The sequence below is a fragment of the Marmota monax genome, unplaced genomic scaffold (genome assembly GCF_021218885.2).
Source record: "Marmota monax isolate L192 unplaced genomic scaffold, Marmota_monax_Labrador192_F-V1.1 WCK01_AAM20220418_F8-fsc00035, whole genome shotgun sequence".
In the NCBI taxonomy this organism is placed as follows: Eukaryota; Metazoa; Chordata; class Mammalia; order Rodentia; family Sciuridae; genus Marmota; species Marmota monax.
Window position 1 is genome coordinate 1,632,177 of NW_026691961.1, and position 27,076 is coordinate 1,659,252.

The 27,076-nt window shown below is 38.8% G+C and overlaps 1 protein-coding gene across 1 annotated transcript; it reads right to left on the reverse strand.

Annotated features, from left to right (window-relative positions):
- Nucleotides 1-2,608: 2,608 nt before the first annotated feature.
- Nucleotides 2,609-15,372, reverse strand: Anks4b (ankyrin repeat and sterile alpha motif domain containing 4B). Its single transcript, XM_046421406.2, has 2 exons — nt 15,150-15,372; nt 2,609-4,575 (listed from the first exon to the last, which is right to left on the reverse strand). The coding sequence occupies exons 1-2, from the start codon at nt 15,311-15,313 to the stop codon at nt 3,483-3,485; spliced, it is 1,257 nt and encodes a 418-aa protein (XP_046277362.1). The 5' UTR covers nt 15,314-15,372; the 3' UTR covers nt 2,609-3,482.
- Between the last annotated feature and the right edge of the window lie 11,704 nt (nt 15,373-27,076).

Below are 27,076 nucleotides of genomic sequence, written 5' to 3' on the forward strand. Positions count from 1 at the left end.
GCAGAAGGTGACACGAGGAAGTTGACACAGTACAAAGGTGACTCAACCAGCATTGCAGGAAGTGAATTAGAGACAAATAAGGATACTTGTAACCATCCTTGGAAGTGACGACAGGGTCATAAAGGAAACAGTAGTCTTGCAAATAGAGAAAAGAATTTGGGTTTGAAATATTAGGGAGTTGAAAGAAGTTAGTAATCCCTTAGTGTTGAAGGTGAAGGAAAAGGGGTGTTGTGTTGAACTTCCCTTTCACCAAAAATGGAGCTATCCAGCTGGTGTCTCGGCCTCAGCACTATCGACATTTGAATCTAGATGGTTCGTTGTTATAGAGGGCCATCCTATACATTGTAGGATGTTTAACATCCATTGTTTCTACCCACTCAATGTCAGGAGCGCCCCCACCCAACTCATGACAACCAAAAATGTCCCGAGACATTGCCAGGTGACAACAAGCGGCAAAATGATCTAAGTTGATAGTTTTTGATTTGGGGGAAAAATGGTTCAGTTCTGGGCAGACTGAGTTTGAGGTACCTCTGAGACATTTGAGGGGAAGGATATCAGGTAAGACTTAAGCTTGTGAATTTAAAACCCAACATCATAGTGTGGGCTGGTGACTCAACAGAGGAATTATGAGCATATAACATTTCTGAAATGACATCCACCGCACCATAACTTCTCAAACTCCTCTCTTCGGTGAAATGCGACCAGCTATTTCTTTCTTGTTGATGTTTATGTCAAGCTATATAGAAGGAAAAAAAACCCAGCAGAATGGGAGCAGGAATCCAGTATCACTGAATTGAGCTCTTCTAAGCATGTGGTTAAAGGATGGAGATCTGAGATCAGTGGATATCTGAGACCCATCCTGGCTCCTAACCCTCCTGTCTTTGTCTCTGGCCAAACCTTTCTGTCACTCTTGCATCTCCTCTTGGACATATTTTGTTGCAGTTTGAATGATCTGACATTCTTAGAGTATTTATAACCTTCTATAATGTGGTATAAATCTTTTTCATAACATAATGCTGCATGATGAAGAAGCTAGATCTTCAATGTTGAGAAGTTAGGAGAACTCATCACTTATTAATTCCATAAATCAAAATAGGACAAGGGCCCCCAAGAAGAGCATAAAAGTGTTCACTGGCAAATATCCCCTCAAAGGGGGCAAGAGGTACCTGTATAGGCTCATTTCTCCCAACTTGATGTTTCCTCATTATATAAGTTGGGACAGGAATAGAAATAGCATCTCATCAGGAAGACTGTGGAGATACATGAAGAGGGGCTCCTAGCATCTACAATAATACGTATAATAGAGGCAAGCTCAGACTGCAAACTTTTTTGAGTGCCTTGCACATGCCAACTGCTTTTATGCACATTATTGATGAAGTAAAAATTTTAATTCAAGACAACAAAAACAGTATTTGTAAACATAATTATGCTCTAATGCAACATATTTAATGACTGACAAGCTTCCTAAAATCATCCTTCAAGGAAGAATCAGCCAGTTGTTCATCAGATTTGAGCATCTGTATCATCCCAAACCTATGTCCTCTACTGTGCCTCTTGAAATAAGTTGTTATGGTTTAGATATGAGGTGTCCCCCAATAGCTCATGTGTGAAACAATGCAAGAAAGTTAGAGAAATGATCAGGTTATGAGAATATTGACCTAATCAGTATTGTAATCCACTGGAATGGATTGACTGGGTGGTAACTAGGTAGGATGTAGCTGGGTGAGGTGGGGCACTGGAGGCAGCCTTTGGGGGAGGCATTTTGTCCCTGGTGAGCGGAACTCTGCTTTCTGGTGCCATATTCTGAGCTGCTTCCCTCCACCATACCCTTCCACCATGATTTTCCCTTGCACCCTGGCCCAGAGCAATGGAGTTGACCGTCTATGGATTGAGACCTCTGAAACCATGAGCCTCCAATTAACTTTTCCTCCTCTAAAATTGTCCTTGTCAAGTCTTTTGGTCACAGTAATGGAAAGGCTGGCTGAAACTTATATGAATTAGACCATGCTGAAGGCAAACAGCTTCTTCTATATTATATGCATGATCAATGACAAATTCTACATGATATAAGTCTGGCTATAAAAATTCAGTGAAGTTTATCTGTTCAAAAGAGTTTCAAGTTGTATTTGGGGTTTCCTTTCAAATAAATTTCAGCAGAGCAATGGTTGCCAGTTTATGTTGTGGAACGTACATGTAGCATTGGTGATAGACAACAGTAAATAAAAGATACAGAATAAGCATGAAAATACAGAATTTAATCCTATAATAAATATTTCCTACAAACAAACTAGATTTTTTTTTAAGTTACTGGAAGCACTAAGCCCTTATAAATATCAAGAAGAGCTGGGTGCAGTGGCACACACCTATGATGACAGTCTCATCAACTTTGCAAAATCCTGTCTCAAGATAAAAATAAAAAGGGCTGGGGATGAGGCTCAGTGGTGGAGTACTCCTGGGCCCAATTCCCCAGTTTTATACATACTCAAAAATAGTTGTGAAGTAGGCCTGATTCCTTTTTTCTTTATCCTTCTTTCTTTCCTTCACCACCCTCTTGCTTAGGTGCTCCATCGTCAGCGCTGGTCGCCCTAAGAAAACACCACAGACTGAATGGCTTAAACTAAAGAAATTTATTTTTTTCACAGCTCTGGAGGCTGAAAGGCCAAAATCAAAATGTTGGCAGGGTTGGTTTCTCCTGAGGCTTCTCTCCTTGGATGGCAGATAGTGCATTCTGGCTGTGTCCTTGGGTGACATTTCCCTATGTGTGAGTACATCCTTAAATATATCTTCCTCTTCTTTTACCAGTCATATGGGATGAAGACCCCATCCTTGTGATCTTATTTAAATTTAATCACCTCTTCAAAGACCCCCCAAAAACTGTCACTTTGGGGGTTAGGGATCCAACATGAACACAACAGGCACCTATGTTCTCTTTCTTTACTCTCCCTACCTGCCACTCTGTCCTTGTTCTCAGACAGGAATATCATGAACCCAGTTCCATTGTTTGTAAACACGTAAGCATTTGTTGGAAGTTGAAGTTGGGCACCAAGCCTCGGGGCAACATGGAACTTCAGTCCCCACTGACAGGCAAAGTCATAGAGCTCAGGACAGAACCAGAGTCAGCATCCCCAGGGTAGATCAGAAAGGAAGCAGTCGGCCATCATGATGAGAAATGATTAAATCCAGTGTTAGAAAAGTAAAATTTTTTTCCTTCTCTGTCATCCATTTAACCCTATCTTTATTCAACAATATCAAAGGCTAGTTGAACAGAAATGCCATTTTCTTGTTCCAAGATCTCCTTTGCGTTTCTCACTGATGGTTTATTTGGATAGGTGTTGGAGTGGAGTCTGGGCCTCCTTCCTAGGTAGGCACCTCCAAAACCCTAGAAGCCATTCCCAGTGGTCCGGCTTTGGGTAGAGATCTGGTATGGAGTGGAGAGTTTCCAGGGGGCCACAGCATGGCTCCAGTCAACTCAACATTCTCCATCAGAGGCTGGTGTCCACCAGCGGGCCAGGTTGTTGGACCACCTGCATTCTTCTGTTTATGGCATTAAGAACTTTCTTCCTAGGACCCAGCTGCATTTGTATGTTCTGAAGGTCCTCATCGGAGCAAAGCATCAGAGCTTCTAGATCAATCTGCTCTCTCGTGAAAATGGGAAGGAACTCTCCCAGGTGGTGGGACTGCAAGAACACTTCGAGGGGAGTCGCATCCACAACTTCTTCCTCCCACTCCACTTCATCCTCATCCCAAGGCAGCTCAGGTGACCCAAGGCCATTTTCACCCGCTTCTCCCTCTTCACCCGCCTCAGCTTCATCAGCCTCTGCTGCTCTTTGGAGCAAGTCACTGGGCATTTTAAATTCCGACTCCCTCTTGCTGTTTGAGATGTCTTCAGGGCTCCATGCTCTGTTCTTTTGAAAGACAATATTCCCTAGACCTGGACGGTTGAGAATGGATTCATGTTGCTCATCATCGTCCTCCTCTGCTGGGAACTGGAGCTTCTCTTTGAAGCCCCTGGAAAATGAATCTTCGTCCTCTTCTCTGAACACTTCCATCACATTCCTCTGCCCACTTCTACCCTCCTTCCCTATGGGCTCTGCTGTGTCTTTGTTCTTCTTGAACTTCATCTTGAAGGTATCTTTAATGCCCTTAGACAAGGACCCAAATGTACTGGAAGCAGAAGCACTTGAGAAGGATGACCTGGAGAAGGTGCCCTTGGAAGAAGAAAGAGTCCCTGATTCCTCCTTGTTGTAGGTGCGGGCCATCTTATTTTGGTGTTTCTCCTGGAGCCTTTCACACTCTTTGATCTGCCTCCTGGCATTTTTCTGAGCCTGCTCCTTCAGCCTGGAGACCTTCTTGGGGTTCATGGTGTTCTGGGCAGTGGCAGCCTTATCCAGGAGAGCAACACATTCATTCTGATCCCTGCTGGCAGCAGCATCCAATGGAGACTGTAAGTCATTATCCAGGGCAAAGATGTTGGCACCAAAGTTGATTAGGAATGAGACACAGTGGGCATAGCCATTGGACGCTGCGTAATGTAGAGGAGTATTTCCCCAGATGTCACATTTATCAGGGTCCCCTCTAAAAGAGAAAATATGAAAGTTGCAAGTGAAACATTTTTTTTCTGGGAACATAAATTCCAAAAACAGAAATAAAAACAAAAATAACGAACAAAATGCAGGCTAGTGCAAGCCTGTTTATCCTGCCTTGACGTTGACGTACTATAGCTGCTCTAAGTCTAGATATGTCATCTTGCAGCTAGACACCATATGGCCAGAAACAAACAAACAAAAAAAGCCATTCTCTGCCCTATCTCGTTTTTAGAAGAAAATCTTTCCAAGAAACTCCCTAACAAGTCAACTTTCATATCTCATTGGCCAGAATTGGTTCCCATGCCTAGAAAGGGTAGTACCATGTTTAACTTAGATCAATTAGAATTTTTCCCTGAAGCTAGGAATAGGATTATCCAAAAGCATATTGGTAAATGTTTAACCACTGGCTCATTTGAGGGGAAAATCATCAAAGCCCTGATGTATAGCATGTGCCAATTTCTGTTGTGTAAGAATATTCACAATGATAAATTTAAACCTCCCAATATAAAATCCCTAGACAGAGTTTGGAAGAGATGTGCAGTAGCCTACCATTATTAATTATTTCTTCCATATAAAATCAATGGATCTGTATAATCTGTTTAAAAATATTTTTTAAATCATTGATGGACCTGTATTTTGTTTATTTATATCTAATGGAGAGAATTAAACCTAGTGCCTCCCATGTGCGAGGCAGGTGCTCTACTACTAAGCTACAACCCCAGCCCTGGACCTGTATAATTTTAAGAGCACTGATAATAGTAAAATGTGGTAAAATATATTATCTTTATTTTAACATGATTTATTAAATTGTAGGCTTATATCATTTTATTTCAATAATTGTTGTGTTTAACCAACTCTGAAACTTCCTGAAAATTCAACAGCAACCTCTCAGGAGCTGGCAAGAGATGATTCCAGCACAATAATGCCGTGTTCCCTCAAGTCACAAGTGGAAACGAACAACCAAACCAAACTGGGTCATCATCAACAAGAAGAGAGGAGTAGATGTTGGGCAGGTAGTCAGCAGTGTCTGCTATGACCAGTATTCATGTGAAATGTAGAACATCTCCATCTATTCTTGTTTCCTTCCAGTATTGTATGAGTGATAGTTCTACAAGAGGTCAAGGTGGGTTACGGTGTTACAATGGCACTGAGGCCACTGATCTACCGTCTGGCACAGAAACAATGACATTGGTAGATTCTCACTGAAGACTGGTGAAATGACTGAACACCTACTGGAATCCTGGCCCAGGCTCCTAGTTCCCCTGTCGTAGGAGGCCTAGAGATATAAACATAGACCCTGTGGAAGGTCAGGAGAACGAGTCTAAAAAGTTCTCCTTATATTTCTTGTGAGAAATGGCAGAAATAGAAGAAAAGATCACACCGAATTAATTAATAATATTCGGTAATCCTTCTCCTTTGAATAGTTTCTTGTGGTAGTCTGGGGACCAAACTAAGGACACAAACAAGCAACAGCAGCAAGGGCTTTATCTGTGACTTTGTTTGAAAAGCAGAATTTTGGACCCCAGCCCACACTTACTGAATGAGAATCTAGAGTAGAGTTTAACATTACCCTCTAGTAATTCTCAGGCTCACTATGGACTGGGAAGAGCTGCACTAGTGAATGCAGCCGAGTCAGTGTCCTGTTACTCCTTCCTGGGAGCCCTGCCTGCCCTATGCTCTTCAGTTTCTAAGCACTTTGTTTCTCATTGCCCAACACCACCATTGTCACAATCTCCCTCTTAGAGAAGGAGGAAGAGAATCTTACTGCAGAAGTAAAAGGAGACTCAGATGAATGAATAAAGAAAGTGTTATATACACGTGCAGTGGAATACTCCTCAACCATAAAGAAGAATGACATTACGGCATTTGCTGGTAAATGCATGGAAGTAGAGAACATCACACTAAGTGAAATAAATCAGACTCAGAAAGTCAAGGCTTGAAGGTTTTTTTCTCATATGCAGAAGCTAGACCAAAATAAGGAGAAAAAGAAAAGGCCAGGGGAGGGGTGTCCCATAAAAACAGAAGAGAGATCAGTGGAGTAGAGGAAGGAGACTGAGTGGGAGAGACGAAGGAAGGGAAAGGGAGGAAAGGTAGAATGAAATTGACCAAACCATTCCATGCACATGCATGAATATAGCACCTTGAATTTCACCTTTATGTATATCTATAATGTATTAATTTTAAAAATCTATAAATAAATAGAAGGAAAATGGTAGACTAGAGAAAAAGGAACAGGGGCAGGGAGAAGAAGAGGGAAAGGGGAAGTACTGGGGACTGAATTGGAGCAAATTATATTCCGTGCTTGACTGATTACGTCAAAATGAACCCCACAATCATCTATAACTGTAATGCAGTAAATTTAAAAAAAATTTTTTTTAAAGACTCAGAGTGTAATGGGTTTGCCCAAGGCTAACAGGCAGCACAGGTTGGGCCAGGCCTGTCTCTAAGTCTAACCATCTCTTACTCAATACAGTCTTAAAGTAACATTTCTCAGCTTTTCCACTTCACCAGCCACAAATCCTCTAGCTTGACTTTTCTAGGACTCAGTTCCATTATTTGTAAATTGAGACTAACAACACTACTGACTCATGGAGTCATTATGTGAATTAAAGTTAACATATATAAAGCATGGGAAAGTGCTTTATAAACATTACTTATTCTGATTCCCCTCTAAATTCATAATGCTGAATTTTTATGTATTTATTTTTTTCCTCCCACCCACCTACTAAGTTTCTGGCAGCACAATGGCTTTTATAGATTTTAGTGTTTATAGTCTTACTTGTCAAATATGTATGCTCTGTCTCCAGAGTTAGATAATTTTCCAGACAGAGAAAATCCTGTTTTCTCTCTTTTTTTGGTCATGTACAACTCCTAGCAGAAATCTCAAACCCAACACAAAGAAGCCAAGCAGGTATTGTAAGAGCCCAAAAGAGGCCAGGTTCTTTCAAGGAAGACACAGTTCAATGCATGTCCTTCTAGAAAGGGCATGATTGCAGCTGATACTGCCTTAAATAAAACACAGAGACAATATTGTCAGACCTTCCATTTTTCTTTCAATGCAGGAAGAAATCCAGAATTTCATGGAAGTTTTAGGTGTTGGCTCAAATTTAAAAGAAAAACACAGTGAAGTCCAAACAAAACACATTTGTGGACTCTATCCAGCCCACAAACTGGCAACCTTCTTCTGCAGAGAGAACAGCCTGAGGAAATACACAGATTCGAGACATTGCATGGCATACCTGGGGAACCCAGCATATACAGTGGTGTGACCAGAGTGCACCAAGCTGGGGATAAGGGAAAAGTGAGGGGCGGAGAAGAAAAAGACTATGAAATTAAATCTAAAAAAAGCAAATATTATTTAACTGTTTTGTTGGGCAGCCTCTTTCAAGAAGTTTCTGGACAGTCAGTCTGATTTAATTGTTTTGGATCAAAGGAGACCCCTTTCAACCTTGGCACAGTTGTGCATCTTAGGGGAACACAGTGCCTCACCCCCAAACACGTGGTTTTACTTTTTATTTATTTTAGCCAACCACCATATTCAAGAGACTTCTTAAGTACCCTAGATATCAAAAGAGGAATTGTAAAACATTCAAGACATTATATAGACATAAACAGAAACATACTGATTAAATTTGCCTGGAATTATCCTTGGATCGGATAAACTAAAAAGGAAATTAGGATGAGGAGTGAGTTGTGGTGGTGGTAGGGTGACCGGGTATTAAGAAGTCTGGGTTAAATCAATATGCTTAGGCCACAGCATTTCCCATCTCAGCATACCTTAAATGAGGAGGAAGAACATGAGGAAGAGCCAAGATGACTATGAAAGTGGGTCTTCCTTAGAGAAAATTTCAAATGCAAAATTCCAAATTTACAGATGAAATTGTAAGAGGATTCATGAGTATTCCTGGTGTATTTAAGCTAGTTCCACTTGCAAAAGTTCTATTTAAAGACAACTTTCCAAACTGATATATAACTTAAATAATAATATTTTGTATGAATAAGCGTTATGAGGTCTTTCTAAAGTCAATCGTTATCTTCTTTCACATTTCTTGATGAAACTATTGTATATAACTGCCCAGGTATGCACAAACTTGTTCTAGGAGCCAAGATTTATGGCTCAGATATGAGGTATCCCCGCCCAGAGCTACTTGTTAATGCAGGGATAGTCAGAGGTGAAATGACTGAATTATGAGAGCAGCAACCTAATTGGCCCATCCCAATTTGAGTGAACTGAATGGTAACTATAGGCTCCAGACTTTGCTAGAGCAGGTGGGTCATGGGGGGCACACTCTGGAAAGGTTCATCTTCCTTGTGTCCCCTTCCCATCTCATTCTCTCTGCTTCCTGACTGCCATATCTTCCTTTGCCTGATGTTCCGCCATGATGTTTTGCCTCACCCCAGGCCCAGAGTAATGGGGTTGGCCAGCCATGGACTGAACCTCTGAAATCATAAGCCAAACCATACTTCTCCTCCTCTAAGCTGTTCTCATTAGGTACTTTGGTCACACAACAAAGAATTGACTAACAAATTCTAACACTGATGCTGTGTGGTTCCCTTGGGCTAACTCTAGTCCACTATTGATTTTTTTTTTCCTACAGTCTTTTTGAAAAGAGAAACTAACTGAAGAGATTTTAAATATTGTGCTCTTGATTTTTGGTAGACCAGTTGCATTTTGACAAAAATTTTTAAAGCTGGCTTGGTATTATTGTCATTAAATAGGCAATTTCCTTAAATTAAATTACTCTAAAACATCTATTCCCTTACAATTTCTCCTTTTGTTGTTGATTTGATTTTTTGTGGGTGCAATTGTTCTCAAAAACAATCATTCTTTCAAAAATGTTTTTCTATGTAAAAAGGAATTATTTGGACTCGCAAATAATCAAAGAAATGCAAATTAAAACAATACACTATTTTGTTGCCTATCAGATAGGCAATGATTAAAAAGAATATTAATACTTGGTTCTAGTAGGAGTGAGGAAAGGAACTATTGGAGGAAGCATGAAATAGTTCAAATTTACTTGAATATGTGTCACAAGCCTTTGAATCAGTCACCCTTTGAATCAACTATTATATATTAGGGATTTATCCTAAGGAAATGTCAGATCTTTGTGTAATCAAAACAAAAATGCAACTGTGGAACTCATAGAAGTCTCAGAAAAGAATGATGGTTGAGGGTGGGAAGGGATTAGGGAAATGTTGGTGTCCCCAATACAAAAATTTCAGTCAGGAGGATTTAATTCATGATAGCCATTGTCCAATATGGTGACTATAGTTAATAACAATATACTATATACTTAACAGTTGCTAAGAAAGTAGATTTTCAATGCTCTTACACAGAAAAGCATATGAGATGATGCATACAATCAGCTTGATTTAGCCATTCCACAAGGTATACATAGTTCACAATGTATGCCATAGATGTATGCAATTTTTATCAATTTAAAATAAGTAAATGAATGAACATAACAATAAAACATACTACCGTGTAGTCATTTAAATAGTAGCATGGATCTCAACTTTTAAGTGCAAATGGCCCATGATATATTACAGTGTCAGTATGATTTCCATGATTGCCTTTGTAGGGAGAAAAATGCACACATGCATGGGCTCAAAGCAAAAAATCTGGAAGGACATTTTGATGGTCCCCAAGTCATAATACTTATATTTATCAGGGTTTTCACTTTACAATGGTGCAAAAGTGATATACATTCAGTAGAAACTGTGTGTTGAATTTTTATGTTTTTCAGGTTAGTGATAGTCAGTGGGGTATTTTTTTAGCGATTCTGGGCAGCAGCAGTGAGCCTTGTTGCCCAGTTTGCCATGTAATCGTGGCAGTGAACAACTGGTGCTCTACAGTGTACGGTCTTGCTAAACTATGATGTTTAGCAATTAGGTAATTGAATACATTTTCAACTTCTGAGGGCTTACCAGGCAGGGTGCAACCCCATCGTAAGTTGAGTAGCATCTGTACTAGTAGTGATGGCTGTGATAATTGGTGTGGCTTTAAACTTTCTAAGAAAGCCGGGGTTTTTAAATTTCTAGTTACCACAGGATCCACTAACTCAATCAGGTAATAAGAAATAAACACTTAAATTATCAGGCTGGAATGTACTTCTTCAATAATCAATAAACTAAATTCAAGGTATTAGCTTTCTTTCCTCTTGTCTCTCCTTTAAATCTAATTGGACATTTGATCTCATATTGGTGTCTAAAGATTAACTCTGGTCAACATGGAAGATGACCTCTGAAAATCCTCACAAGACTTTGTTTTTAGCCTATACCAGATCAATTTAACATAGCAAATCTTAAATGCTTTGGGGTAAGGAAACAAAATCTGAGCAGCAGTAGAATCAGTGAGCAAACAAAAGTTGAGAAAAAAAAAGGGCTAGAAAATACAGGGTTACTCATACACTGCTGGTGGGACTGCAAATTGGTGCAGCCAATATGGAAAGCAGTATGGAGATTCCTCAGAAAACTTGGAGTGGAACCGCCATTTGACCCAGCTATCCCTCTCCTTGGTCTATACCCAAAGGACTTAAAAACAGCATACTACAGGGACACAGTCACATCAATGTTTATAGCAGCACAATTCACAATAGCTAAACTGTGGAACTAACCTAGATGCTCTTCAATAGATGAATGGATAAAAAAAAATGTGGTATATATACACAATGGAATATTACTCAGCAATAAAAGAGAATAAAATCATGGCATTTGCAGGTAAATGGATAGAGTTAGAGAAGATAATGTTAAGTGAAGTTAGCCAATCTCAAAAAACCAAATGCTAAATGTTTTCTTTTGATATAAGGAGGCTGATTCATAATGGGATAGGGAGGGGAAGCATGGGAGGAATAGACAATTCTAGATAGGGCAGAGGGGTGGGAGGGGGAGGGAGGGGGCAAAGGATTACAAATGATGGTGGAATGTGATGGACATTATTATCAAAAGTACATGTATAAAGACACAATTGGTGTGAATATACTTTGTATACAACCAGAGATACCAAAAATTGTGCTCTATTTGTGTATTAAGAATTGTAAAGCATTCTGCTGTCATATATAAATTTTAAAAATCAATTAAAAATGAAAAAAAATACAGGGTTAGAAGAATTTTTGTTGCCATAGCCAATGTTTAATAACTATGAATAAATGGGCTAGATTTTGATATCATATTGAAAAAAAATTATGTTGCTTTGTCAAATTAGTGGAAAAAAAGGGTGGACTATGTAACAAACTGTTGAGACAAATGATTAAAAACATGGACAAGTGTAGTTAAATCATAACCTTATATTTTAAAGAAAAATAACTTATATATGAATAAAATTTTTAAAATATGACACGAAAAGTACTAAAGAAAATCTCAGTCGATAGTCATGAATGAACTCAAAGTTACAGGTACCAACCAAAGATTGAGAGAGACTTATATGTACTTAAAATATATATTTTTATATTTATATTTTCATTTATATTTAAAATATTGGTTGTCAAAAAATAAATTATAAATTGTGTGAAAATATTTGTAACATATGACAAAAGGGTTAATATTTTTAACTTTAGAAAGCATTTTTATAAATTAATGAGAAATGTTGATGATCCCAATATAAAAGTGTAACAAGATTAAAAGTCCACAGTTCACAAAACAGTAAACATAAACATAATTTTCAAGTCGGGCATGGTTGCACACACCTGTAATCTGAGCAACTTGGGAGCCTGAGGCAGGAGGATTTCGAGTTTAAGGCCAGCCTCAGCCATTGGGTGAGGCACTAAGCAATTCGAGACCCTCTCTCTAAATAAAATACAAAAGAGGCCTGGAGATGTGGCCAGTGGTTAAGTGCCCCTGGGTTCAATCCTCTGGTACCAATAATAATAATAATAATTTTCAACCTCACCAGTAACCAGAGAACATTAAAGCCACACCTGATACATCATTTTGTACCTACCATATTGGCAACAAAACAAAACATGTCTTCACTCTCTGAAGGACAGTTACCAATACTCCCCCGAAAAGAATCTTTTGCACGCAGGCTGCTATGGCTTGAACATCCATGTCCCCTCCAAGATTCAAGGGAAATTTAATTTCTAATGCCACAGTACCAAGTGGTGAGGCCTTTAGGTGGAGCTCTTAAGTATGGGATTGGTTATCCTTATATAAGAACTTGATGGAGACTATTTGCCTCTTTTTCTGCCCCTTTTGTCTCTTCCACCATGTGAGGACACTGTTCCATCCCTCCAGAGGATAAAGCAACAAGGTGCCATCTTGGAAGCAGAAACTGGACTCTTACCAGACACTGAGACTCCCGACTCCTTGATCTGGACTGCCTAGCTGCTAGAACTGTGAGATATGTTTCTCTTCTTTATACATTACCCATTTCAAGGTATTTTGGCACAGAAGCACAAATGGGCCAATTAATCAAAAAACTTCCCTTTGGAGATTTTTTTTTTTTTCTCAATTAACAATGAGTGAAGCTTTATAAGTAAGGATAGTCATTGCAGCACTGTTCAAACCAGGAAAAACAAACTATCTGTCCAAGAGAGGGATTGCCTAAGAAATAAATTTGCTGACTACTGATATTCTTTTTTTATATTTATTTTTTAGTTGTAGTTGGACACAACACTTTTATTTTTATTTATTTATTTATTTTTATGTAGTGCTGAGGATCGAACCCAGGGCCTCGCACCCACTAAGCAAGCACTCTACCGCTGAGCCCCAGCCCCAGCCCTGACTACTAATATTCTTATAGAAGAATATTGATGTGGACTATACACATGTACATGAATATTTACGTAAACATGTAAACATGTAAATACATATATTTATAGGGAAAGGAAGTCTTAAATCAGACAAAAGGAGTGGGGAAGACCAACTTCATTCTTTTCCTTATTGAGTCCAGAACTCAGGAACTCTCCTGACCCTGGGTTCTTTCTGCTTTTCCTTCAAGGGCCCCCCCAGTTTCAATTAAGGGTCTCAACATCTACAAGCTTTTTGAACCAGCACCTGAGCTTTGACCCTCCTCTTCCTCTTCAGTCCACAGCCAGTCAATCACTATCCGTTCTACATCTGAACTGCCACTCAAATCCATGCACCTACGCATTTTCACTGTCACTATCCGAGTCCAATTCATCTCCACTATTAAGAGTCCCTGATCTTCTCTCTGCCAGAGCAATCTTGGTAAACATGAAACTACTTAATTGTCCCCTTTGCATGAACACAAGACTTGTCTTCCCTGACCCTTAAGATATTAAGTTCAACTCCTCTTTTCAATGTTCTCCGTAATCTGGTCTCATCACATATGATAGTCCTTCCTGTCCCTATTCAAGCCATGTCCAGCAACACTCAACTTCTGTTCCCGGAATGCACAGTGCTCTGTCTTAGGGGAGTCTCGCTGCCTTCCACCTTTGCCTGGTCAACACCTTTTCATTTATTGGAATCCCAGCTGAAGTCCTTTCCCCTCCGGTAGAAACTTCCCTAACCCTGAGTACCCTCTACTTTCCCTCTTCAACCCAAGTCCTAGATGGCTCATCTGTCTTCCCCTCTCAAATCTGACCTTCAGGTCAGGAGTTGTGTTTCTCTTATTGATCAGTGTCCCCAGTGACTAGGAAAAAAAATGGCTGCCATTTAATAATATTCGATATGTATTGAATTGAATTCACTTGGCTCTCCTGTTTACATTTTTTCCTTCTCTTCCTTCTTTTCTTCCTTACTTTTCTTTATTTCTTTCCCCCTCTTAGGTCATGATGGCCAACACTACCTAACCCCTTTGGTGTGGGCTGTGTGTGTGTGTAGTGGCTAGAGATGTAATGAAGTTGACGTAGTCCCTACTATAGTTGAAAGTCCTTGTTATAACTTGGAAAGCCAACAATTCCATTTGAAAATTATGGGCTTGCACTGGGTGTGTATACTAATAAAAGACTGTGGGACTTTAATGGCATAGATTAAAAAATATAAAAACACATCCTTTATTCCAGCCAAGGCAAGATTGGCAACTTAAAACCAAGTAGAATGGCAACGTCTTGTGGTGTGTGTGTGTGTGTGTGTGTGTGTGTGTGTGTTGGTACCAGGGATTGAACCCAGGGACACTTAAACACTGAGCCATATCCCCAGCCCTTTTTTTGTATTTTATTCAGAGGCAAGGTCTTGCTGAGTTGCTCAGGCTGGCTTTGAACTCCTTTGATCCTCCTGCTTCAGCCTCCTGAGCTGCTGGGATTACAGGCCTGTGCCACCATGCCCAGCCCCCTTTTTAAAGATTCCACTATTTAAATTTCATGAAAAAGATTTGTAAAGACACTAGATTAAAATCTCCCCACCCCCCAGGCCAGTAACAATGCCTTAGAGCTCAGTGTCAATCCTCTGCCTTTGGCTAATGGGTGAGCCCCTCCCATGGAGCCAATTCCGTGAGAACGACTGCATCTCTAATATAATATTCTCTCTTTCTCTAAAAAGCCAGTTATTTGGACATTCTAGAAAGAGGGCAAAGCATTTTCACTGACTTCCCTGACTCTTGCTGTTTCCTGTAAAATCCTACCTTAACCCCTGTCTCTTACAGAACCATCAGGTTGAGCTTACCCTCTGCTGCAGATTATTTCTAGGGCTTCCAAGTTCCCGTGGTAGGCTGCCAGGAGAGTGGGAGTCATTCCATCTTCATCAGAAAGATTCAGATCTCGCTTGGTAGCCTCCTTCAGAAGTTCCAGGTAGCTATCACTAGCAGCTTGGTGGTAGCGAGTGGACATTTTTTTCCTGCTCACCGAGGCTTGGCTGAATATTTCTCTTCAGGCAAAGCTGAATGTTGGCACAGTGACTGTCCTATAGGGCTGGTTAATCAGTGATAAGGAGTGTTATGCTAGGACAAAGTTCATCCCAGCCCCTCTCCTTGGAAGGCAGCCAGAAAGATTTGCAGCACTGAACTTGGACCTTTTCCTTCTGGAATGATCATGACATTGAATATTGAAGTCCGCTCTATTCATCTTGAGGGCTTTTAGGAATGTTTAATTTTTGCCATGTCCATTACAAGTCTTAATGATACTGGTTATCTTAACACAGAATGTAAAGAAATAATTTCCAAAATATTCAGAACTAGTCTAGTTGACTGGGGTAGTCTTTTTAATAGTTGTATTGAGGTATATAGTTGGTACGCTTTGAAATTTACCCATTTGATGTATATACTCCAATGATTCTTAGCAAATTTTACCAAGCTTTGCAACCATTACCATAATTCAAGTTTAGAACATTTTCATCATGCTAAGAATATCCCACATGTTCATTTGCCACCCATCTTAATTCCCACTCCCAATGCTAGGAAACCACTAATCTTTTTCCTCTCTATGTATATTTGCTTTTTATGAGCATTTCATAAAAATATAATCATAAAATATATAGTCTTGCATCTAGCTTTTTTCCAAAGGATAAATTTTGAAGTTTATCTTTTTATTGCTAAATAATATTCCATCATGCTAACCTATCAAATATTCTTCGTTCATTCAATGTTTAATGAACACTGGGATGTTCTCCTTTCTTTGGCAATTATACAAAAAAAAAGTTACTATCAATATTTACATATGAGTTTCTGTACAGATTTATATTTTTACATCTCAAGTATATGCCAAGGAGCAGAATGTTTGCTGGGTTATATAGTAATTTATATTTAACTTTTAGAAAATACCAAACCAAACTAATGTTCTGTAGTAAAGTAAGATAACTATGGTTGACAGCAATTAATGGCATATTTCAAAATAGTTAGTAGAGAGGATTTTGAATGTTCCCAACAAAACGAAGTGATAAATGTCTGAGGTGACAGATGTGTCAATTACCCTGATTTGATTGGATTTATACTAAAGTTTCACTCTATACACCATAAATGTGTAAAACTACTACACTAATTATGTTACATTTGTGTTAAAAATAAAATACAGTAAAAAAAAAGTTGCTGAATTGTTTCCCAAAGTGACTGTACCATGTCACATTGCCTCCAGCAATGTATGAACGTCCCAATTTTTCCAAATCCTTGCCAGTCTTTGTTACTGTCCATCTTTTTGTTTATATTCATCCCAGTAGGTATGAAAGGTATCATGTGGCTTTAATTGACATTGCCCAAGTGAACACCTTTCATGTGCTTATTAGACATTCTTACATTTTCCATGCAAATCTTTTCCCCATTTTTTTTCCATTGGGTTGTCTTTTTACTAATGAATTATAAGAATTCTTTATGTATTCTGGACAAAAGTCTTTTGTCCAATATTTGGAACAAAGAGCTGGACACAGTTCTCATGCCTGTAATCCCAGCTACTCAGAAGTCTGAGGTAGGAGGGTTGCAAGTTTGAGGCCAGGCTGCTCAACTTTAGGAGATCCTGTTATTTTAAAAAATGAATTCTAGATAGGGCAGAAGGGTGGGAGGTAAAGGGAGGGGGCAGGGGATTAGCAAAGATGGTGGAATGTGATAGACATCATCATCCAAAGTATATGTATGAAGACACAAATTGGTGTCAACATACTTTATATTACAACCAGAGATAGGAAAAATTGTGCTATATACATGTAATAAGAATTATAATGCATTCCACTATCATTTATTTTTAAAAAATTAATAAAAAATAAAAACAAACAAATAAATAAAGGCTGGGGTATAGCTCAGTGGTAAAGCACCCCTGGGTTCAGTCCCCCCAATATGGAGGGGAAAAATACACATCCAGATTTATAGGATAAAGTTTAAATTACTTAAGGGGAAATTCATAGGTTTTTATTAGAAAAGAAAAAAAGGTTTTAAATCATTAAGTCGAATTTCCACTTGAGGGAAGGTGGAAAAGTATGGGAAAAAAATTAACATAAATAAGGAGTACAATAGAACACTCAGAAAATCCAAATCTATCTGTAATCAACATAAAATTAAATGAGTTAAATTCACCATTTAAAAGAGTCAATGTGTTTTATTTATAATAGACACATTTAAAAATATAAAATTGCAGAAAGACTGAAAGAAAAAAAAGCAAAAGTTCTATTAAGCAGACAGAAAATTGGTGTAGCTACATTTATATCACACAAAATATAATTCAAGCCAAAAAATTACTAGAGATGAAAGAGAAAATATATCAAAATGAAAAGAAAAATTAATTTTAAAATGATTGTCCTAAACTTATGTATACCAAATAATATTGCCCTACAATAGATAAAACCAAAATTAAATAGGATTTAAGAGAAAAAAACAATACATAATCATCATGGGAGATTATAACACATGTCCTTAGTGTTACTGATCAGATTAAATATTAGTAAAGATATAAACCATTTGAACATAATTAACAAGCTTGGTATTAAATTATACATAAAACCCTGCAATCAACCAAAAACTGCATGTTCTTTTCAAGCACACAGGAAATATTTATAACAATTGACTCTCATATAGAATCAATGCAGGTCTCAACAAATACAAATAACAGGTTCCAAGCCTAAGTGTGCAAGAAAATTAAAATCTATCACCTTTACGTAACTGAGAACTTGCAGTATACTTTTATGTCATTTTTAACATTACATACCATTTGCATTATGTATTTTCCTGTCTTTAACCTGCCATAAATATCTTCCCATGTTGTTACAAAATCTTTAGTATTTTGGAGAATAGTCCAGGAAAGTGATATGATGTTTATTCCTCTTAACTCTTTTTGTCCATCTGTATCTCAAAATAAATTATTTGCCTACTTGGTAAAAGTACAGAGCTTTCATCTCCAGAATCCCTACAATAATTAATTAGCTCCAAGGGTCATTGTTATTTTTTTCTGGTTTCTATGTGAACAACAGAAGCTGTAGGAAGTTGCCTGAAGGACAGCATTAGTTAGCCATAAAAAAAAATTGCTTTTAGCCCAGAGAGAATGATATATTCACATGTTTGTGAACACTTTGAGAAAAAGGAAAGATTATTTCTCAATTCACTTTTTGCATAAGATCTTTAGACACAACTGGATTAATTAGTGCAGTATGATAGAGAAAAATATACATATCCAGGGAAAGGGCTTCTGAAAGATAAATTATTCGTGGTACAGTCCTATGTGTCAATCAATTAAGGATTCTGCTGTCAGAGGATGATAAAGAGGAGGAGAATAATGAGGGTGAGGATGAAGGCAGATGATTAAATGGACAGAGCAATTATAGAGAAAAAGAGGACTGGAGAAGGAGGATGAGGAAGAGTATCTTGGCTTTAGTGGTTCTTATGACTTGGACTTAAACCCACCTATGAAATGATAAAATATCTGAGCCAGGCATGGTGGTGCTTGCCTATAATCCCAGATATGGGGGAGACTGAGGCAGGAGGATGGCAAGTTCGAGGCTAGTCTCACCAACTAACTTAGTGACACTCCGTCTAAAAGTAAAAAATAAAAAGGTTTGAGGAGGTGGCTCAGTGGTAGGGCATTCCTGGTTCAATCTTCAGCAGTAAGAAAAAAGAAAGAGGAGGAGAGAGGGAAGAAAGATAAAACAACTGAATTTTTTTAAGTGGTAAAGATCCCAGAACCCTCTGACATTTCCTTAGGAAACTTCTTCCCTGGGAGAAAAATAAGTGATGAAGAAAAAGAAAAGCAGAAGCAACTCATTCTGAACTTGAATATCCTTCATACCTCACCCCTTCAAGGTGAGGCTGAGAAAGAAGGTTGTGCTCAGAGCTAGAAGACCTGGGGTCCCTAAGATCTAGGGAAAGTGGTTCCATCTGGTTGAGCCTCAGTTTCCTTGTGGGTGAAACTGGGAGATGTTGCTAATGATCACAAATATCACCATCAACTAACTTTACAGTAGTAAAGATGAAGCAAGATAAAATTCCCTACAAACTATAAAGTACAGTTTTACAACTATAAGAAGTTGTGTGATTGTGATAGGTCTATTTTCTTATTCCCCAAAGCCCAAAGGAAACAAAATTCCTGAGAAATAGTGAGAGCAGAAGTTAATGAAAAGAATGTAGATGTGCATATAATTTAGACACCAAGTCCTTCTGGGGAGTCTTCTAGTCAGTGGGGGATATTATGGATTTTTACTATGTTTTGAACTTACTGCTCTCATGGAAATTAATATTTGAGGATGTAGCAACAGTATACTGCTGGCCTCTTTCAAGGTCAAGAATATTTGCCCTACACATGGCAGAGACTTGGAGGGTCAGACCCGAGTGGCGGTAACCTTATTCATGGCCCTCAACCTGTCCTGTTGGAGCCAAGCCGCGCCCCTACACCTCTCCACCCTCCTCCACTAGTATAACCCAGCTTTAAGAAACATCCGGCAGTGACTTGTGTGTCCTCTGGGCTGTCACTTAGGTTCACAGGGGTAGCTTTTATTTTGTCATTCATTTCCCTAAAGTTCTAGAAACTCAACTCAATCTATTATCTGGCATTTGGAGTATTTAATTCTCAAATTTCATTTTGAGAATCCCTTCTACCCAGACAGCTCTTACTTTTGACCAGAGAAAACAACTGGTAGAAAACAACTACCGCAGGGGCAGCACAGAAGAGATCCTCCCACCAATGGATGCTCTGCTCCTCTCAGAACAATGACATAGTCTACTGTTCCATGTTGAGTTTATAGTTTTGCAGTAGCTACTAACAGCCAGGTAAACTAGAGAGGTATTCCATCAACCACAGGGTCCAATGCTGGCCAGGAAGAATTTACCTAGGATTCTGACTATCTGTCACACAGAGTCTGGTGGGGTTCCTTTGCTCCTGGAGAGGGGAAAACAGGCAACACAGACTAAGAGACACAGTGACAGTTGATATGTCTGTCTTATGTACTCCTAAGAAAAACCAGTGTTAGCAAAGTAAAAACCAAACGTCTCCCTTGTTGTTCCCAAGAGCTATTCGCTGCTAATTGGGAAAGAAATTCAATGGCCTCTGCGTCCCAGAAACACATACTTTGGGTAATGAGATTGCCCCCTGCACCCTAAAAGATCTGGTTTTTCAAAGCAAATTGTGTTTGTTCTTTAAATAAAGCTATTCATGTCTAATTACAGAAGAAGTCTGCTTGTAGGGAGAGGGAAGCACATTTTTACGTAATAAGGAAGAAAAAGATCTGAGCAGAACATTGCTTTTAACAAGATTACTTCATCTAATGAGGGTCTTATTATGAATTTCAATGAAAATAAAAAACAATACAGGAAAGTAAAGGAAATCTAAAAGGGAATTTACAAAAGTCTTGTTGTTACATGAAAAACTTACAAGAACCAGGGAAGACTGAAACAAGACACTGTTCCCACCCTCTCTCTGTGCTGAATAGGGGCTTTATGAGAAACCAAACTATTGAGGTAAACACATGTCAAATGCTTTCTCCAGAAAATGTCACTTACACCTGTCCTATTTTTTTTCTCTTTATCAAAGTAATAAAACTGTTCAAACTATTCAATGTGGATTTAAACACAATATCACTCTTAAAATAAGAAGAAACTTTCTTTCCCACATTGAAGGTCATTGATATTGTTTTCCTTAGAAACATTGTTAAGAAAAAATGTATACAGTCATGAAGAGATCAAAAGGAACCATTGTCTACACTTTTGTTTTTTCTTTTCCAGATGAAAATATTTAGGTGGGTTAAGTTGAATATTGAAATCGTAATGTCCCTGAAGTATTGATTTGGCTTAATTTATGCACATAAGTTTAAAATCATTCAGAGCACTATTTTTCTGCCAAAGGGGAAAAAAATACAGAGTTGTTATTGTACCATCTGGTTTGCATGAGGAATCTCTTGGCATCTCTTAACGGCACATTTTATAAATGCTAAATCCCAGATGGCATACATTTTAACAGTGGAGAGTTTTATAAAGGCTTCAAATAACAAATTCTTTAAAATTTGAATACTGGCTAGTCTAAGCAAAGGCTATGAATTTTAATTCAAACACTTGAATCAACCGGCTTTGTTAGCTGGATAAATTTTCTTTTTTTTTTTTCTTCTTTATTCCTTTCCCCCTTCCTAATTAATTATTGGTTCTGTGACTTGAAGATTTTAGTCAACTTAATTCTTCCACCAGTGTGTCGCCTGTAGAACTCTATGACCTGAATTCCCCTTAAAACTCAAGTCCTATTAAAAACTGCAGAAGCAGTAAGTCATTGAAAAATATGTATTAGCTGCCAATTTGCTTAAAGATGACAGAATTTACCACAGGGGAGGTGTATGACAGCACCCTTTAGCATATCATCAAATATCACCGAACCATTTAACTCTCGAAGCTGATGGTTGGATTGGGCAGATAAGCAAAAGTAAATGCCAAGCTTTGCATTGAAATAAAACCAGAATTATGGGAGAAAACACAGGTTCTGAAGCCAGAGTCACACAGAAAGCCCCAAATTGGATCTCACCATGAACTTGGGCAAATTATTTCTGAGACTCAGTTTCTTCATCAGTAAAATAAAGAGAATGATTTTCCAATTATTCATGGGGTTGTTGCAAGCAATTGCTGAATGAATATTTGTAAAATTCTTGGTACCGAGGAGGGTATGGAGTGAGTACTCAACAAGTGAAAATTAGCAGCAGTACCACTAAATAGAAGGAAGGCAGAAATCACCTCCCCTCTAAGCCAATTATAGACATATGATCACTTCATTCTCCAAAACCATCTTCCCTTTCCTCTGCATTTTCTTCCCAATAACAAAAAACAGGTGGGATGTGGGGGTGTGGGAGGGTGTCGCCCTATTTCTCATCATGACATAGTAAAAAATTATAGATTTTATAGTCATATAGAGTTGCTTTCCATCTGGAATTTTATATTCGTTTGCTAGGAATGGGATGTTCAAACAACAGAGATTAATTTTCCCACAGTTCTGGAGACGGACCGTCTGGGATCAAGGTGTCTGTCGGAGGGGCCAGTTCTTTCTGAGAGTCCTGGGGGAAGGATCTGCTCCACATCCCTGCCCTTGGTTTATAGCTGCCCATCTTCTTCTTGGGTCTTCACATTGTCTTCTCCCTGTACATTTCGGGTCCAAACTTCTCTGTCTTGTAAGGACACCAGTCATGTTGGTTTGGGAGGGCCGGGGCGGGGGTGGGGACCTAGTGGCTTCAATTTGATGTTATCACCTCCGTAAATACCATCTCCAAAAACAGTCCCATTCTGAGGTCCTGAGGATTATGACTTGGACATGAACTTTTTTTCATGGAGAGAGACACGTTTGGTCTATAATAACTGGGGGGATTCATCTCTAGGAGGTTTCAGCTCCTTTTCTTACTTCTATTGGTGCCCAGCACAAGACCTATACACAATGGACTTTGACAAAAATTGTCTTCCCTTCTTCCTAGAGAGGCTCATCCACTCACGTGTTTCCGAGAACCGCCTGCTCCTTCCCAGCACCCTGTGTGCAGTGTGAAAGACATAGGTGTGGCTTTACAAAACTTGCAGGGGACCAAAAGAGGAAGATTACAAGCCAAGGTTAAGGTAGATTTAACAGGACTCAACTCCGACTTGAATATGAGGGGGGAAATATTCTGGGAAAGATGTTTTAAAAATTATATAAACATGAGAATCAAATTCTTTATACAGAAGGGAAAAAGTAAAGAATAGAGATGAGGGGAGATGGCATTTCATTTCCAGGACTGTCAGTGAAGAGCCATGGGACCTAGAGCTATTGCATCTATCTGGGTTCCAGATTCCTCGCCTGATGAGATAGCAACCAGTTCTGCATCACTCCGGTTTGATCAGAGAAGCAGAACCATTCTGAGTGATATAGAAATATCACCTGCCCTCATAAGGCTGTGAGACTTAAGAAACTTGCATATTGTTCAATTACAGATGAATTAGTAGAAAGAAAACACACACATACACACACACACATACACACACACACACTTGCAGGAAAATTTTCCAATCCAACCAAGGATATAGAAACATAACAGAAGTGGCAACACATAAGTTAGTCACTGTGTGTTTTAGGAACAACTTATCCTGGTCTTTTCCTGTTAGTGCTGTTTGAGCACCTAACACAAACACTCCCTGAACAAGCAAAATCATGTCACAGTTGAAAACAGCAGCACATTTCTTGCTACATCACTGTTCTAGTATATGCAGACCACTCTAAGAAAAAATAATATGTATCTATATATATATACATACACATGATGTGAACATAAACACAACTCTAATCCCTTACAGTTATCAACTTCTCTTGGTTCTTGAACCAAATTCAGCATAAGCAAAGTTACACACCTAAGTGGGATAAAGAAAATCAATTCAGTATCCAGATATTCCAGACACTGTTGCTGTCTTTCTCTGTACACAGGAAGCATGTAGTAAGGACCCGGCTCAGGGCAGATGTTCAATGAGTGTCAGAAGACTTGCTCCACAAGCACCACCCCTACCTGCCCACATTTAATATTCCCAGTTCATCTAACACCTTGTGTTTTCCTTCACCATCAAGCAACAGACACCAATTCTGGGTAAAACACTTTTTAAGTAACAATTAATTGGTAAGAAATGAAGTTACTCTGTGGGAAAACCACCTGTAACAAATAAAAAAATCAATGTTATTATTAAAAAATTGGGGGGACTGTATTTTATGGACTTAAAGAGACTAAAGAGATATAACCAAATTCAGTGCATGAAACTTAACTGGATCCTTCTTTATAAAAAGAAAAGCTTTGATTCATATTCTTGAGACAAATGAGAAAATTTGCCTCTGGACTGACTGTAGTAGATGACATTATGGAATTATTTTCTTGGGAGAGAGAATGATATTGTGGTTATGGAGGAATATGACCTTGCTCTTAGTTGACACTTGATAATATATTTAGAAGTATGATATCATCCACAACTTACATTGATTGATTGATTGATTTACTGACTGACTGACTGACTGATACTGGGGATTGAACCCAGGGTTACTTTGCCACTGAGCCACATCCCCAATGCCTTTTATTTTTTTATTTTGAGAGAGGGTCTCTCTAAGCTGTGGAAGCTGGCTTCAGACTTGCACTTGGTCTGCCCCAGCCTCCTAAATTGCTGGGATTATAGGCATGAACCATGATACCCAGCCCCTCAACTTACTTTTAAATGACTCTATGACAAAAACACGTAGAGAGACATGATGAAGCGAATATAGAAACGTATCAGTAATTGTTGAACCCTGCAGATGGTTTATACATGTTCATTGCTCTATTTCTTAACTTTTCTGTGTAAGATTTCAAAATTAAAAGAACAATTGGATATAAAACCTATACATACCTACAAAACCAGAAGAGCTTCTAGGATCAAAGAGACAGCTAATTCTTCAGGGAATGGGCTGAGCTCCAACCCCTGTTACCTGGAACTTCAGATTCCACAGAAACGTTGATTGATTCGCTTAGGTCACATGCCCACCCTCATCCAAAGAGTGCAGCTTGACAAAGCATCACCCAGATTACATCTCATGGGAAAGAGATTTCCTTATAGCCAGCCACATCACAGTGCTACCCTTACTAGACAGAAAAAAATATATACCTGTATGTATTTAAGTTTACTCATTTACACCTAGGTCTTGAGTGTTACTTAAGTATTCAATGAGTATTCATTTGATCTCCTCTATCAGATATCCCTCAATGACTCTGTGTGTGTGTGTGTGTGTGAATCTCTCTGGGTGTAACACAGTGTGCACTCACATATGCATGTGTTGCTTCTTTGAAGACTTCATAGCTTCATGATTGCTCAATAAACACTCCCCACCCCTATAAGAGTATGTGTTGGATTTCATAATTAAAGACTGGGATCGTTTTGAAATAGAATCTCTAATTCTAATAATAATCATAGACACCTACTGCCATAAGTGTGCTGCATAACAAGCCACCCAACACTAGGTGTCTAAAACAGCAGGCACTGATTCAACTCAAGCCTGCAGTCAACTGCTCAGTTCTTCTAGACTCAGCTGACCTTGGCTGGGCTCACTTTTTCATCAGCAGTCAACTGGCAGCTCAGTGGAGGACTGGCTACTCCAGGATGGCCTGGCTCTGCTCTTTGGGGTTGCCCATCGTCCAATAGACTAGGCTGGGCTTGTTCTCATGGAGAGAGCATAGGTGGGCAAGACCTCTTGAGAGCTAGGCTTGGAACAGGCATGTAAGACACCACTTTCTACTGGCAAATGCAAGTCATAAGGCAGATGAGGGGGAAAGGGGTGAAACAGGTTGACTACAAGGACACAATGCAAAGAGTGGGAGTACAGAGACGGGTAGAAAAGTGAGGCCCTTACAATTAATCCACCATATCACTTTAAGAAATTTAATATACAGTCAGCCCTCCATGTGTGTAGGTTCCCACCTCAGATTCAACCAAACAGTTCAAAGCTATTCAGGAAGCAAATATTGCTTCTGTATTGAACATGTACAGAATTCTTTTTCTCATCATTATTACCTAAGTAATATGGCATAACAACTACTTACACAGCATTTGCACTGTATTACAGGTAATCGAGAGATCACTTGAAGTGTACAGAAGAATGTGCATGGTTGTATGCAAACACTGTGCCATTTTATAAAAGAGACTTGAGCATCTGAGGATTTGGGTGTCATTGGGGGATCCTGGAATCAATCCCCCATGGCTATGTGGGGACAAGTATTTTATTTTCTATTAACTAAAAGGAACGTGCTACATTGCTAAGAAAACCTTTTCTTTATTCCTATGGTAACCATCGCCCCAGCTATTAGCACAGAGTAATCTGTGTTAACATTGGTGTATAAATTAATTGTAGTTGACATTTGCATACAAATGAGCTTTTATTTAGAGCCTCTAAGCTTTCTGTCTTAATTTACCGAAGCGGTCCTACCTTAACATTTATAGACAAAGCCTTTGTCCTAGTTTTTTCTCTTAATCTACTACTTGTTAGAAGGTTCATTCAACTTGGGTCTGTCTAAAGGTCCAAAGGGGAGCACATTATCACCATAGTTACATTATTTTTTAAAAAAAAAAAAAACTACCACATAGCCAGGCTCAGTGGCACACACCTGTAATCCCAGCGGTTTGTGAGGCTGAGGCAAGAGGATTGCAAGTTCAAAGTCAGCCTCAGCAATTTATCAAGGACCTAAACAACTCAATGAGACCCTATCTCTAAATAAAAATACAAAAAAAAGAGTCAGGGACATTGCTCAGTGGTTAAGCACCCCTGGGTTTAATCCCCAGTACCAAGAAGAAAATAAAAAAGAAACTACCACATGATGTTCAAGAATGTTCTCATTGACAGTCTTATTTTGCCAAGTTAAATTCACATTTGATATTTGGAAGCTATTTTAATCTGTATTAGCATAACTGGTAGAAGTCTATTTCTTATTTATCTTATACTGCTAAATTCTAATTAATGTCATCTTGTACTTTTAAAGCTAAGTGAACTGTAAGAAAAGCACAGAGTTTTAAAACGCCCCCTCATGCACACACAGAAAATGGAAATGAAATTGAAGGAGGGGTGGAGATAGCATCAAGAGACAGGGCTTCTCACTGGAGCTGTCTGCTGTTAACTTAGTAAATGACCTTGGGAAAAATCACTAGACCTCTTTAGACTTACTGTTTTCATTTTGTGATAGGGAGCCGG